The sequence below is a fragment of the Phacochoerus africanus genome, chromosome 2 (genome assembly GCF_016906955.1).
Source record: "Phacochoerus africanus isolate WHEZ1 chromosome 2, ROS_Pafr_v1, whole genome shotgun sequence".
In the NCBI taxonomy this organism is placed as follows: Eukaryota; Metazoa; Chordata; class Mammalia; order Artiodactyla; family Suidae; genus Phacochoerus; species Phacochoerus africanus.
The window spans coordinates 73,651,113-73,665,677 of NC_062545.1; the positions used below are offsets into that span (position 1 = coordinate 73,651,113).

At 45.1% G+C, this 14,565-nt stretch overlaps 1 protein-coding gene across 2 annotated transcripts in view; it reads left to right on the plus strand.

Moving 5' to 3' along the window:
* SOBP (sine oculis binding protein homolog) overlaps window positions 1-14,565 on the plus strand; it is a 172,133-nt gene that overhangs the window by 139,144 nt on the left and 18,424 nt on the right. For both annotated transcript variants that reach the window (XM_047761947.1, XM_047761954.1), the window contains one exon: window positions 10,772-12,724. In XM_047761947.1, the coding sequence (XP_047617903.1) occupies window positions 10,772-12,721 (1,950 nt within the window). In that variant the 3' untranslated portion in view covers window positions 12,722-12,724. The remainder of the gene's footprint in view (window positions 1-10,771; window positions 12,725-14,565) is intronic.

Sequence of the window (14,565 nt, forward strand, 5' to 3'; positions counted from 1 at the left end):
AAGTCCTTGAATATATCGTCAGACTAGTGGCTGACGAGCACTTAAGAAAAAGGTTTTGGTTGACCAAAAACTGGAAGTGAAGCAAGCAGCAGGGTAGGGTGAAAAGAGGATGGGTTGGACGTTCTGATCTGGATCCCGGCCCCATTATTTGTAGGCGGTGAGAGCTTAGGGAAACCACATCCTCTCTTTGAACTTTTGTTTTCTCATTTTTGAGTAAAATGGGAAAAACAGTAACTTTTACAAGTTTGTGATGAGAATTAAAGGAGATCAGTGAAAGCTTCAAGCTTGGTACATAACAGATATTCAGAAAATGCTTGTTTTGAAAAAGCAAATAGGGAGTTCCCATTGTGGCTCAGTGGGTTAAGAACCCAACTAGTATCCAGAGGGATGTGGGTTCAATCCCTAGCCTCACTCAGTGAGTTAGGGATCTGGCATTGCCACAAGCTGTGGTGTAGCCTGGCTGCTGCAGCTCCAAATCAGCCCCTAGCCTGGGAACTACCATATGTCACAGGTGCAGCCCTGAAAAGAGAAAGAAAAAGGGAAATCAGATTCCTGATAGCAGGATATGAATGCTAAGAAAGCACATGCATTGTGGGGTGGTGCTTTTGGAGCTATGGTGTTCCATGTGAGAGAGAGCAGAATTCCCTGGACCCTGTGCCTGACCAGCATGCTGCATTCTGTTCTGGGCTCCACCCAAAAAAGGAGCATTGCCAAGGTAATGTATGTGCCTGGGTAAAGCACACAGGAGGGGAGTTCCCATCATGGCTCAGTGGTTAACGAATCTGACTAGGAACCATGAGGTTGCAGGTTCGATCCCTGGCCTTGCTCAGTGGGTTAAGGATCCGGTGTTGCCGTGAGCTGTGGTGTAGGTGGCAGACACGGCTTGGATCTGGCGTTGCTGTGGCTCTGGCGTAGGCTGGGCAGCTATGGCTCCGATTCGACCCCTAGCCTGGGAACATCCATATGCTGCGAGTGTGGCCCTAAAAAGACAAAAAAAAAAAAAAAAAGAAAAAGAAAAGGTTTTTGAAAGGCTGAGATTTGTGCTGGGAGACCCTGGTGAAAGGAACTTCTGTCAGTGGATGGAAGTGACAAGGATGTTGAGTGGTTAAACTTTCTCATACTCAAAGCTGTCAACAACAAAATCAGCGGCACAGGGCTCTGCATTGTATTGCAACCCCCTTTAGAAAGATCACCACAGTGTGAATCACTCTGGCTGTGTGGACGGATCTGGATGGTCTCCCTTTCCCGGGAAGGCGAGTGGCACCTGTGTAGAAGGAAACCCAGGCTCACTCGGGGAGATAGGTTGGGCTTGACCTGTGAGCTTCCTTAGAGGTCTCAATGTCTACGATTGTGAAACGTCAAGACATAGTTGTTATCGAATACAGACCTACCTCAGAGACATTGCGAGTTGGGTTTCTAGACACCAAAATAAAGCAAATATCGTAATAAAGTGAGTTACATGACTTTTTTGGCTTCCCAGTGCATATAAAAATTATGTTTACACCATACTGTAGTCTCAGTATGCAAACAGCATTACATCTAAAGTAATGTACATACTTTAATTAAAAATTACTTTATTGCTGAAAAATGCTAGCCATCATCTGAGCCTTCAGCAAGTTTTAATCTTTTCGCAAGAGTGAAATAAAAATCACTGATGACAGATCACCATAACAAACATAAAATAATGAAAAAGTTTGAAATACTGTGAGAATTAGCACAGTGCGACAAGAGCCACGAAATGAGCAAATCCTGTTGGAAATAAGACTTGCTCGATGCAGGGTTGCCACCAACCTTCAATTTGTAAAAAAACCAAACATCTGAGAAGTGCAACAAAGCCACGCTCGATAAAACGAGATGTGCCTGTGTTCATCAGTCATCTTAATCCTGCAGTTTTAAAGGAAAAGGCAAAAAAGTCCTTGAGAGAGTGGGGGCAGGAGGGGCTTTGAAACCAGACAGATCCAAGTTAAAATCTGGATCTGCCATCTATTATCTTCATAGGTAATCTTGGGCCACTTATTTAACCCACCCAAACCCAGTTATCTATATGATAAGGTACTTGGGGAGATTAAAGAGTTAATCCATGTAACATGTTTAGTGTGGTTACTAGTGCTTAAATAATGCAAGCTATTGTTACTCATATGATCTATTATTATTACATGAAACTGGGGCTTCCAGTAGGCACTATAATAAAAGCCATAGCTTTTGATGGAGTGTCTTGGAGAGGTTTGAGGACTGGTCAAAGATTGACACCAGGGGTTGAATTGGGGACAATCCTGGCATCCACAGGAAGGAGCTGGTTCCGTTTGGAGCCCGGGAGCAGAGAATCGTGCAAGACAGTTAAAAGGTGATTGAATGAGGCACTGCAGGGAAAGCCCTTTCCCAGGTGTCTGGGGGATTTCAAGCAGTATATAGTTGGTAAACAAACATGAGGTCACCAGGAGCAGCTCTGAGCCTTCGAGACATCCGGAGAGGAAGCTGAGGAGTAGGCTGCCAGAGGAGCTGTGAGTTCTGCCCAGCAATGCCCTTCACCTGGATCACCTGCCTTGGTCCTGTGACATTTCAGTGGTGCCACATGAGCACATCACTGATGCCAAAGCACAGCCCAAGTAGGTGAGGCCAGGAGGCAGATTCAAATAAAATCCCTAGGAAAAGAAACTGTTTCAAATATCACAGATAATAATCACACTCCTTCCAAAGGTCCTATTTTTGAGGTACGATAAGCTGTGTTGCAGAATTAAAGCCATGTGTTTTGAAGAATGATTTTTGCCATTTTCTAAAAAGTCTGTATGAAGGAAGTAGTGGGGTGAGTGACCACAGATGAAAAGAAGCCGGGTAGCTAGTACTCTTCACTTTTTAACACATCACTTTGATGGATCTCTCTTTATACACCAGTGCAACCCAAGGTCCCTCCTTACAGATTTTTTTTAGGTGTATAGTCACAAACAATGAAACTTCAAATATTCAAGTATACATTTAGAAAACAGAGTGATCACGATAAATGAGATCAAAGACGTATTTGAAAAGAGATTCAGATATCTACTTTGAAAAGGAGAGTTATAATAGCCAAGGTAAATTTATATCTGAAAAAAGATTCAGATATACATTTGAAAAAAAGAGGAGTCATAGGGTTAGAAGAGCAAAGGGGAGTTTGATACGGAGAGAGTAAAATATTAAGACTATCTTTTAGTTGAATTTAGAACAAATCTGGGGGGATGGGGTTTGTGCATATTTCTTCCTTGGCTGATAATAGACAGATTTTGAGCTTCTTGAGGGCAGGTGCTGAATCTTTCCTGCACTCTTTGACAGTTCAGAGTCTTTTTTGAGCACAGCACAGTACTTATTTTGGTATAAACAAAAACATTACAATTAGAAGCTCCGTTTTTCTTACGTTTCAGTTTGAAGCAAAGATGGTTCAATAAAAACAAAACAGGAGCTCCCTTGTGGTGCAGCGGGTTAAGAATCTCATTAATGTCACTACAGTGGCTTGGGCGGCTGCTGTGGCTCTGCTCAATCCCTGGCCCAGGAGCTTCCACGTGCCACAGTTGTGGCAAAAAAAAGAAAAAAAAAATGAAAAGCAAAAATGTGCAGGCCTCCTGTTTTCTGCAGTAGATGCTAAGCTGTATGAGGGCAGGGGTGTATCTTGCTTAACTGATATCCCTGAGTCCTAGCTCAGTGCCTGACACAACATGAGCCCTCAGTAAATGTTCACTTATGAATAAGTTGGATTATGGGATGGCCAAATTTTCCAGGCGGGTCATTGCTGGAATATCTGGAGTTGTTAAAAAAGGAGAGAAAATCTAGTCACCGGGCATGGCTGCACCGTTTCATAGCTCTTTGCTTTTATAGGCCACACTTTCCATGTCTGCAGGCCCTTGCTGATTCTTTCTCCGTCACGTTTCCTGGGTACTTCGTCTCTATGGATGATCTGAGTTTACAGCTGAGCACCTGAGCCTCAGTGTGATTAAGTTCCTGTCCCACAGGAGCTGGAGACTGGAGGAGTGGGCTAGACAATGTCCGAGGTTCCATTCAGGGCTGAATTTCATTGCTCTGAGATCTCTTGGGCTATTATTGTGTCCTCTCAGGGCCACAAGAACTGGAAAACAGGCAGACAGTTGGCACCAGGTAGACCAGATTTTCTGATGTTTGGATGTTTCAGTTTCTATCTGGATGATTTGTGTTAAGAAGATGTAAGTTGTATTTATCTAGCTTAAATGAAGGAGAGAATTGTGTGAGAATATGCTAATGTGTTCGAGTGATGTGACATGTCAGAACCAAGGGGAAAATCACCTTCTTCTGAACCATGTGTCTGGCTGTGAGAATGGACCTGCGGTCACTAAACACAGGAATCCATCTCTTGCTTTGGCTGTAGGAAGAGAGACTTGGGTCAGTAAGGAGCTGTTGGTCAGTGTTCATTGAGATCCTGAAAACCAAGCCCATGGGAAAGAGAAGGATCTTCCCAGGTGACCTGGGCCAAGGTTCTGGAATCCAGCTTAAAAGTAGAACTTGAGTCATGGTATAAAGTTCCCACAGGGCAGTTTTCTGTCTTCTTCTTCTTCTTCTTCTTTTTTTTTTTTTTTTTTGTCTTTTTAGGGCTGGACCCACAGTGTATGGAAGTTCCCAGGGTAGGGGTTGATTTGGAGCTGCAGCTGCTACCCTACACCACAGCCATAGCAACACTAGCTCCTTAACCCCCTGGGTGAGGCCATGCATCAAACCTGAATCCTCATGGGTAGTAGTCAGTTCTTAACCCGCTGAGCCACAATGGGAACTCCGTGCCTTTTTGTTTTGTTTTGTTTTTAATGGCTACATCTGCAGCATGTGGAAGTTCCCAGGCCAGGGACTGAATATGAACTACAGCTGCTGATCCTTTAAACTAATGCACCTGGCTGAGGATTGAACCTAGACCTCTGCAGCGACCTGAGCTGCTGCAGATTCTTAACCCACTGCGACACAGTGAGAACTCCACAGGGCAGCTTTTTAATAAGATTTTCAATTCTAACAAAGATGCTAATTAGCGTTTCCTTGAGTTCCAGATCCTTCCGGGGTTGGGGCGGGAGGAGAGAACTACGAAGCAAAACAAAACAAAACCCCCCAAATAAGACCCTTAAACAAAAACAACTAGCAAATATCATTATGTTGGATTCTAAACCTGCGGAAAGTTTATTTTGAAAATGAACTTCTCCGTGAACTGGCTTTTTAAAAAATAACAGCCGTTGCTGGTTCTAAATCCTCTTCTAATTTTTGTGTGGCTGTGCATGTCTACAGCTAGGTCATCTTTTTCCTTCCTTCACTATAATCCATCTTTGCAAGGAAATTTGGAATGGTGAGCTTGGTCCCCCCATCAGGGTTTGGCGAACCGCTACATGGGGGCTTGCTCTCACACGCACTCTGCCATGCAGGGCTTGGGTCATCCTGTCTTCAAGGCATGTGATACTGTGGCTTCTGGCCCTTCCTTTGGAAGATAGTTCTGCCATGTAATGAGCCAAGCAGATCGTTCGTCAGCTCTGTTTTTTAATAAAACATGAATAGCACAGTTTATGGCTTCCACTATTCAAACAGCAGTTGAGCTTAAGAGGAATTATTCATTTTAATGGTTCTAACACTCATTTCCAAGCAGCCGTGCTGCTTTATCAGGCTTTTGCCTGAATTAGAGAATGACTAGCCTTGGAAAAAGTAGACTCAGCAGGAGCTGAATACAGCCTTCCCAGGATGATGGGCAACTGGGATGCTTATAGGCCTGTTGCCCAGTTCATTGTCACTGCAGACAGTCCCTCTGTCACCCTAGAGATGGCCAGGATGCAGGATGGGGGCTGGGGTCTGTGAGATTCAACATGTGTTTGCCCAGAGAGGAGCATGCTCCATTCCATCTCAGAGACATGTAGGCTCCTAGGAAAGCCTAGATGAAAACCTCCATTTTCCTCCTCACACTGGCATAGAAACATCCTCCTAGTAAATTAAACTGAACTCAAACACATGGGCTATTCCTGGGACATCAGCAACCATGAGGAGGAGGCAGGCTAGGAACTGAAAAAATACTCTATGGAACAAGGTTTCTGATATGCCAGACACACGATCTTTACCTGTTACTACTATTAGCTCAATTTCACAGATGAAGAGACTGAAGCTGAGATTCTGTTAAGGTTACACTGCTAGTAAATGATGGAGACCAGACTCACACCCACATCTGATTCCAAAACCCATGTGATTTCTGTAGCCTCTTTTGCCACCATAGGCAGCATTGAATTGGGGCCCTGATGGAGGCAGTCTAAGTCCAAAGGGACAGTTGATGCTGGGGCCATGGGACTCGAGGGTCAGGCTGGAAGCAAGTATTTAGATGGGGTCAGCCTGAGCCCTTCACCTCATGCTGTGAGGTGATTATCTACGGGTAAGGCAGACCCAAACCCTTCAAGCACTGACCACCCCTGTCTGTGTCTCTCCATTCTCCTTTGTTGCTCTTTGCCTGGGTGAGCTCATGAATTTTTGAGCTAGTATGGACTGCAAGGCCAATGCCACATTTAACAGGCCAAGATCTAGAGAATCAGTCTCTTAAGGCAAGCTTCAGTTTTGGTTAAGGGGCCACAAATTCTGAGCTGTTACCTGGGTGCTGTATGCATGAAAATTCAGGAGCATGTGAAGATTTTGTTTTGTGTTTCAAGTTGTTGACAGCATTCAGGGGATTGCTCATATCTTTTTACTGTTCCATGGCTGCAAATGTCTTTGCCCCGATGAGAAAGATTTCACCAAAAGAGTTTCTTAATGAAACATTGCCTGATGCCAGGTTACCACTCAGAAGGCAGTGGTGGATGAACTTCCCTCCCACAGCCAACAGCTGATTAATGTGTTAATTAGAAACCCTCTCCCCAACCCTGATCACCGGAATCTTCTCCTTCTTCTTCTAAGCCCAGCAGAATGTATGTACTGTGCCCATGTGGGTAACCTTGTGGCATACTTTGGCTTTGACTTTGGCCGTTTATATAAAAATAAAGGCTCAGTTGCCAACACGAATAGCTTTTTTTCTTTCCAGGGGAAATACAAGATGGAAAGAGTTATAGGAACCAGAAGTCCTGCCTTTCAGTTTTCTTATATCAAGAGCAAGTGATATTTCTGCTGAGGCAGTGTCTTTTGAGTCGTTTAGCGGTGTAGGTTGCCACATTTATTTCACAGGAAAGGAGTGAATCCATCAGGCCACTGAGCTTATAAGTACTACCCTGGCAGTCAGCCACTAAAATATAAATACTCCAAATGGACTAAAGGAAATGTTCATTCTGTTGTTTAGAATTGGACACATCCCAGGAAGGTAAATTTAATCTTTTTGAGGACGGCTGTTAGAGGGTTGAATGGAATACGCCTTTGTTTATCTCCTTTGTGATCTTTTTGTCTTCCCGGTGATACATTATGTATTTGTGATACGAAGCATTTCAGCTGTCTCGCTCAATGGCCTCACATTAGCTGATTGTTGGGTCCCCAGATTGCCATCGTTAAACAGCCTCAGCCTCAGCTCTGTCCAATCTGGGACCTGTTAGGGAGAGAAGTGGAACCAAAGAGGCCAGACTCCAACAGAAACAAACCTGGGTGGAATTAGGGGGAAATCATTCTGGAGCCCAGTGAGTTGAGCTCTGCACTTCTTAGTCTTTATCTTCTAAAATATCTGAAGGAATTTTGGTACTTCTTGGCATAATGGGGAAAAAACCATGCCTCAGAAAGTTAAAAAAAAAATTAAAGCCGTCTGTGGAAAAAAGAAGGGAAGCCTACCCCATAACCCCGCAATTCAGAAAATCATGGTGTATGAGACACAAGATGTGTATTTCATGGATATGCAAATGTTAATTTATTAAAGAGAGAGATCTACAGTATATATTTTCACCTAACTACCACATCTTAAGTAATCAGCTCAGGCTCTTAAGATGAAATCTTTAATTACCAGAAGTGTGTCATTAGTTAGATGTAGAATGAATGATGTGCTGAATTTTATTGCTTCACATGATACAGCCATTTGTGCCATAAATTCATTGACCTAATCTTAAATGATGAGTCCCTCTAAGACAGATGTGATTCATTATTTCTTAAATGACAGTTTTTCCTCTAATAATTTCTTGCTCCATCAGAAAGATTGCTTTACTGTATTTTTAGACCAGTGTTCAGAATTGAAATGTAATAAGACAAGGATACACACACATTCACACTCATTACCCAAAATGAGAGAGTCATAAACTGTCACACTGTTACCTAAACCCTTTGGGATGTCGCAGAAGATCAGGTAGGTAACCATTAGGCTTTTGCGTAACTGGAAAGTTTGATGAAATAGGATTTGCTTTGAATTCTGATGTCTGTAATAAAATATGATGGAGAATTCTCATTGGATAATTGGGATGGACCTATAAACATTCCTTATTTTTCAATGAATTATTGGAAGTGAAGGGAGAACGTTTAATTTATATTTAGATTATTTTTCGTGAGTCTACTTGAAAATATTTATTTAGCTCGAGGAAACAGAGGAATCCTCTGGAGGCAAATAATTCAATCTGGCAATTTGAAAACCAATTAAGGGTTTCAAAAAACTCTTTCCCCTTATGGTTAAAAAAATATGATCCAAAAGAAATGTGCCAGAAAATTTGGTGTATTATTTTAATTGGTTTAATTCATTGATAATGCTTTTTAGTTCATGATTAAAGAAGCTATATTTGCTCCTTCACTTCAAGCTTAAACATTTATATTTTAAGCTTTCTATGGGTGCCTAATATTAAAACAGAATCAGGTGGCTGTCTTTCATACTGGGATTTAAATGTCATGTCATTATACATTAATTTCATAAAAATGATCAGTTTTTTAAAAATAATAACTTACATGTGTCAACTTTTCACTACTAGTTTGTTTAACCTTTATCTAGATGAGAATTTTGAGTCTCGTAGATTTTGCATGCCTCTTCTCATTAGAGGCAATTCTGTACTTATTTGTAAACTAGACATCTCAACTATAATTAAAAAAAAACACCTCTTAATTCTGGATAAACTTGAAACACTGTAGTGAAACACAGGAGTGTGTTAGTATTGACAGTGAAAAGAGTATTTTGATGTGAGACCGAACAAAAAGCTAATGTTTGCCAATAAATGCTTGTTATTCAATCTCACACCATCAAGAATATTACCTGCAAAAATCAGTGGGAAAAAAAAGTGAGAAGGAAAAGAGTGGATTTACACATACAGACTCACATCTGCCATGAGTGTATATACTCACAATCGCATACTAGCTTGACACCACTGTTTACAGTTAAGGAAAGCTGAGAGTTAAATGAGTGGAGTAATCAAATGCCCAGCATATGTTGTTTTTACATTGTTTATGTGACCAATCATTATTAAAATTTATCATCTTTTAATGCTATCAGTTTACCATAGTTAAAAAAAAACAACATGCACCAGCAACAGAACAACAGACACCTTCCTCAACAAAAACAGGGTTGCATTTAGAGCAATATTGGAACCAGGGCTTTATTGAAAAAGATTCTAATTCAGTGAACTCACTATTGCATTGTGTTTCAGATTCTTCCTCTGCTGCTGTATGGCTTGAGTACGGAGGAAATGACTAAAAAAATAAATAAATAAATAAGAAAAAGAAAAAAAAGATTGTGTGTAATGTTCAGTCAGAAAAGTAAGGCACTGAAAGAACTATTGAAAATTTTGACATCTGTTTATCTGTTTATAGCTATGGCAAGATTACTCATATTAATTCTTGTTTAAAATGCCATATGAAGGAAAGACATTTGTGCAAACAAGAGTCATATTTGAATTGTAGATCATGTCTTCACCATCTGTGAGAGCTGATGGTGTTGCAAAATTAATGTGTTAATGAAATCACAATAATTTCTCCAAAGTAATGGGCTCTGAAGCCGAGAATGACTATTTTTTGAACTTTGATGTCTAGTGATTTTCAGTTGGGAAAAGCTCTCAGCCTTTAATTAGTTCTGCAGCCCAACTTTAAAATAAATTTGGTGATGTCTTTCTTTTGCCAGGAGTAGATTTGAAGGGGGGGGGAGCCATAAAAAGTTTTGGAAAACGTCCTCTGGTGTTTGAAAAGTTGTTAAATAAGACTGCCTGCCAAGAAATGTCACCAAAAATTCTGACTACTGAGAGAGAGTGGGCAAACAGCTCAAAAAATAATTCTAGCTTGCTGCAACATCACAGGTTGGGAATAGCTAAACCTCACACAGACTTCATGACTAATTCCAAGTTTCCCCTTGGAAGCCAGACGTAATGATGTTCAGTGCTATGTGTTATTGGTTAACACAGCACTCTCCTTCCAAAGGCATTATCGAACAGTCAATAGTGTAAAGTGACTTCACGTGAGGAGAATTTTAAGGGTCTATATTTCAAAACCCACTGAACTTTCTAGAGAGTCCCTCTCGCCAAAACTATTTAGACTTGCAAGTATGCTGAGCTTCTTTGACCGGTGAAAATATGTGGGCAGGTATATGTTTTCCTTTTTTGTCAGCTCCACCTTTGAATCAGGCTTAAAGGAGATAACAGTTTCTTTTTCCTTTCCTTCTTCTTCTTCTTTTTTTTTTTAAATAGGAGATGGTGGTAATTGCTATTCTGAAGAGTTAATATTTATCAGGCAATTCTGGCTTCCAAAGGGAAATCATTTCACAAACATTTAAGTGTTTTCCTTCTTAGAAGGAAACACTTGAGCCTATTTGAAAAATTATGAGAAAATCTGAAAGAACCTACCAAAGGAAATTGCTTATCTTACTTTTGTCTTCTTTGTTACTGTGTTGTAGGTATGTGACTGGTGTAAGCACATAAGACACACAAAAGAATACCTGGATTTTGGGGACGGGGAAAGAAGGCTTCAGTTCTGCAGTGCAAAATGTCTCAATCAGTACAAAATGGACATTTTCTACAAAGAGACACAGGCCAATCTTCCAGCTGGGCTGTGCAGCACATTACACCCTCCCATGGAAAATAAAGCAGAAGGCACCGGGGTGCAGCTGCTCACTCCAGACTCTTGGAATATCCCTCTAACAGATGCTCGCAGGAAGGCCCCCTCCCCGGTGGCTGCAGCTGGCCAAAACCAGGGCCCTGGCCCATCGGCGTCCACCACCGTCTCTCCATCTGACACTGCCAACTGCTCGGTCACTAAAATCCCTACGCCAGTGCCCAAGTCCATGCCCATCAGCGAGACTCCAAACATCCCTCCTGTCTCCGTCCAGCCACCTGCTAGCATCGGGCCTCCCCTCGGCGTCCCGCCTCGCAGCCCTCCCATGGTGATGACCAACCGAGGCCCAGTACCGCTGCCTATCTTCATGGAACAACAGATCATGCAACAGATCCGCCCGCCCTTCATTCGCGGACCGCCGCACCACGCCTCCAACCCCAACAGCCCTCTGTCCAACCCTATGCTCCCCGGCATCGGGCCCCCTCCGGGCGGCCCCAGGAACCTGGGCCCCACTTCCAGTCCCATGCACCGGCCCATGCTGTCGCCTCACATCCACCCCCCAAGCACCCCGACCATGCCGGGGAACCCCCCGGGCCTGCTGCCCCCGCCACCTCCGGGTGCGCCCTTGCCGACTCTCCCATTCCCGCCGGTGAGCATGATGCCAAATGGCCCGATGCCGGTGCCCCAGATGATGAATTTTGGGCTGCCGTCGCTCGCCCCGCTGGTGCCGCCCCCCACCTTACTCGTGCCATACCCGGTGATCGTACCCCTGCCCGTGCCCATCCCCATCCCTATTCCCATCCCTCACGTCAATGATTCCAAGCCTCCCAACGGATTTTCCAGCAACGGGGAGAACTTCATTCCGAGCGCCCCCGGCGACTCCTCAGCGGCAGGAAGCAAGCCAGGCGGACACTCCCTGTCCCCCCGGGACTCCAAGCAGGGATCGTCCAAGTCTGCGGACTCGCCCCCTGGCTGCTCCGGCCAGGCCCTGAGCCTGGCGCCCGCGCCCGCTGAGCACTGCCGGAGCGAGGTGGTGGACCTGACCCGGCGCGCCGGCAGCCCACCGGGCGCGGGCGGCCAGCACGGCTTCCCCGGCGTGTTGCAGGGCCCGCAGGACGGCGTCATCGACCTGACCGTGGGCCACCGGGCCCGGCTGCACAACGTGATCCACCGCGCGCTGCACGCGCAAGTCAAGGCGGAGCGCGAGCCGGGCGCGGCGGAGCGCAGGACCTGCGGCGGCTGCAGGGACGGCCACTGCAGCCCGCCCGCCGCCGGCGACCCGGGCCCGGGCGCCCCCGCAGGCCCCGAGGCCGCCGCGGCCTGCAATGTCATTGTGAACGGCACGCGCGGCGCCGCGGCGGAGGGCGCCAAGGGCGGGGAGCCACCGCCAGAGCAGCCCCCGCCGCCGCCGCCGCCGCCGCCCGCACCCCCCAAGAAGCTGCTGTCGCCGGAGGAGCCCGCGGTGAGCGAGCTGGAGTCCGTCAAGGAGAACAACTGTGCTTCCAACTGCCACCTGGACGGGGAGGCGGCCAAAAAGCTGATGGGGGAGGAGGCCCTGGCGGGGGGCGACAAATCGGACCCGAACCTTAATAACCCCGCAGACGAGGACCACGCGTATGCTCTGCGGATGCTGCCCAAGACGGGCTGCGTGATCCAGCCTGTGCCAAAACCTGCGGAGAAGACTGCCATGGCGCCGTGCATCATCTCCTCGCCCATGCTCAGTGCCGGGCCCGAGGACCTGGAGCCGCCACTCAAGAGGAGATGTCTCCGAATTAGAAATCAGAATAAGTAAAAGGTTTGTATGTCGACCGGGGCTCTTCTCCGCACCATTCAGCGCACCTCTCCTTACTTCTTACAAGGCAGAGGCGAGAGAGGGAGTTGTATTGATAATGATTTTACCTTGCTTGTTCTACAGCACACCTTGTGTGGTCACGTGCTGTCAACATTTGATCCACCATCACTCCCATTTTACAGCTGAGAAAACTGAATCTTAGCATGTAAGTGCCATGCCCTAGGTCACTTACTTAGTAGTAAAGCCCAGTCTTGAACCTGCCTGGAAACACTCTCTGCTTAATTCCACCTATATTATTAGGCTCTTCTCTGTAATTCATGCTGTTGACTTAGGGGAGACAAATGGAGAGAAAGGAGGGGTTACTTGGGACCCCTAAAGGTGTGGTCATGAGATTACAAGGCTGTGATCAAAGACAAACTGAGCCACTTCCCGGTGCTGGTGGACTCCTTGGCAGAATGTCCCAACTCACCACATGTTCTCAGTAACCAGGAGATTCCATTTCCAAAATGAAAATAAAAACTAACCTTCTCAAATGCTTATGTTAATTGAACCCAGGCCATGAAGCCCCATTTGCCGGGTTGAATGTTGAAGCAGCTCTTGTTCCTGGGGTCCCTTCCTTCATTTGTCACCAACCAGCATTACCCAGGGTGGGCCTCAAGCATCACTGACCAGCTATGCCTTCTCCCCTTTTTGGGTTCAGCTAGTGGGTTGCTCACTGCTCATTTCTGAAGCAGTGGGAGGCTTTGACAGGGAAAAGGGCCACATTGCTGAAGTGGGTAAGGGTGCACAGCCCTGGCCTCATGGGGGTGGGGAGGTGGGGTTGTGGTGGTGGAGGGGGGATCCTGCTTAATACCCTGTGGACCATAAATAATGAATCCAGAATTTCAGGGAGAGGAAGGGAAAGTAGCCTGTGTGGCATGTCCACTGTAGCCCCATGGGCCTCATTTGACCTTCCCACCAATCCTGGTGGAAGAGGCATCATCCGCATCTGACCAAGGAGGAAGATGAGGCTTGGAGGTGTTGCCCAAATCAGAGGTGCTGAGTGAAGGAACCAGTATTCAGCTTGGGCCTGCTGGACCCTGACTCTCTCCTCTGTCCATGAGGACAGCAAACAGGCTAATGTTCAGGTGAGGTTTACCAGCTGTTTATGGAGAGAAAAAGGAAGGGAAATTAACATTTAATGGGCACATAATTGGTGCACCGCTCTTTCCAGGAGCTGGGGAGATACAGAGGTGAATATGATGCAGTACCTGCTCTCGAGGCTCTTACAGTCTGGTGATGTACACCTGGGGAAGAGGGAGGCCTGGGTAGGAAAAGTGAACCTCCTGAGACGAACAATTGCTCACATTTGTAGGTACAGGCCCTCTTCTAAATGTTTTTCAGTAATGTTTATTTGGATCAAGATCCGTGTAGCAGCCATCATTGTCTCCATTTTATTGATGAGGAAACTAAGACATAGAAATTGGGTACTTTGCCCAAGATTATCAAGTTAGTAAGCAGAGTTGAGATTCAAATTTAGTCTCTTTGATTCCAGGGCTACATTTCTTTAAACCACTGCAGGAGAATTACTTAATTGGTCCCTTTATTACCCTACATGATAAAATTCTTTTCTCTACCTCTGTCGTCTTGGAGGAAAGTTCCTAGACAAAAACCAAGCCTACCTACCAACTTCTCTAAGTTTTATTTAGACAATGTTCAATTTTTTTTTTTTTTTTGGTAGAGTGTTCACTTGTTTTTTTCAGCAACAAGAGTGGAATACCTAGAATACCAACCCATTACTCCACTGTAGGAAATGTAGGTGTATACCAGAATGCTTGAGGTTGTGTCCCCAAATTGTTGTCTCC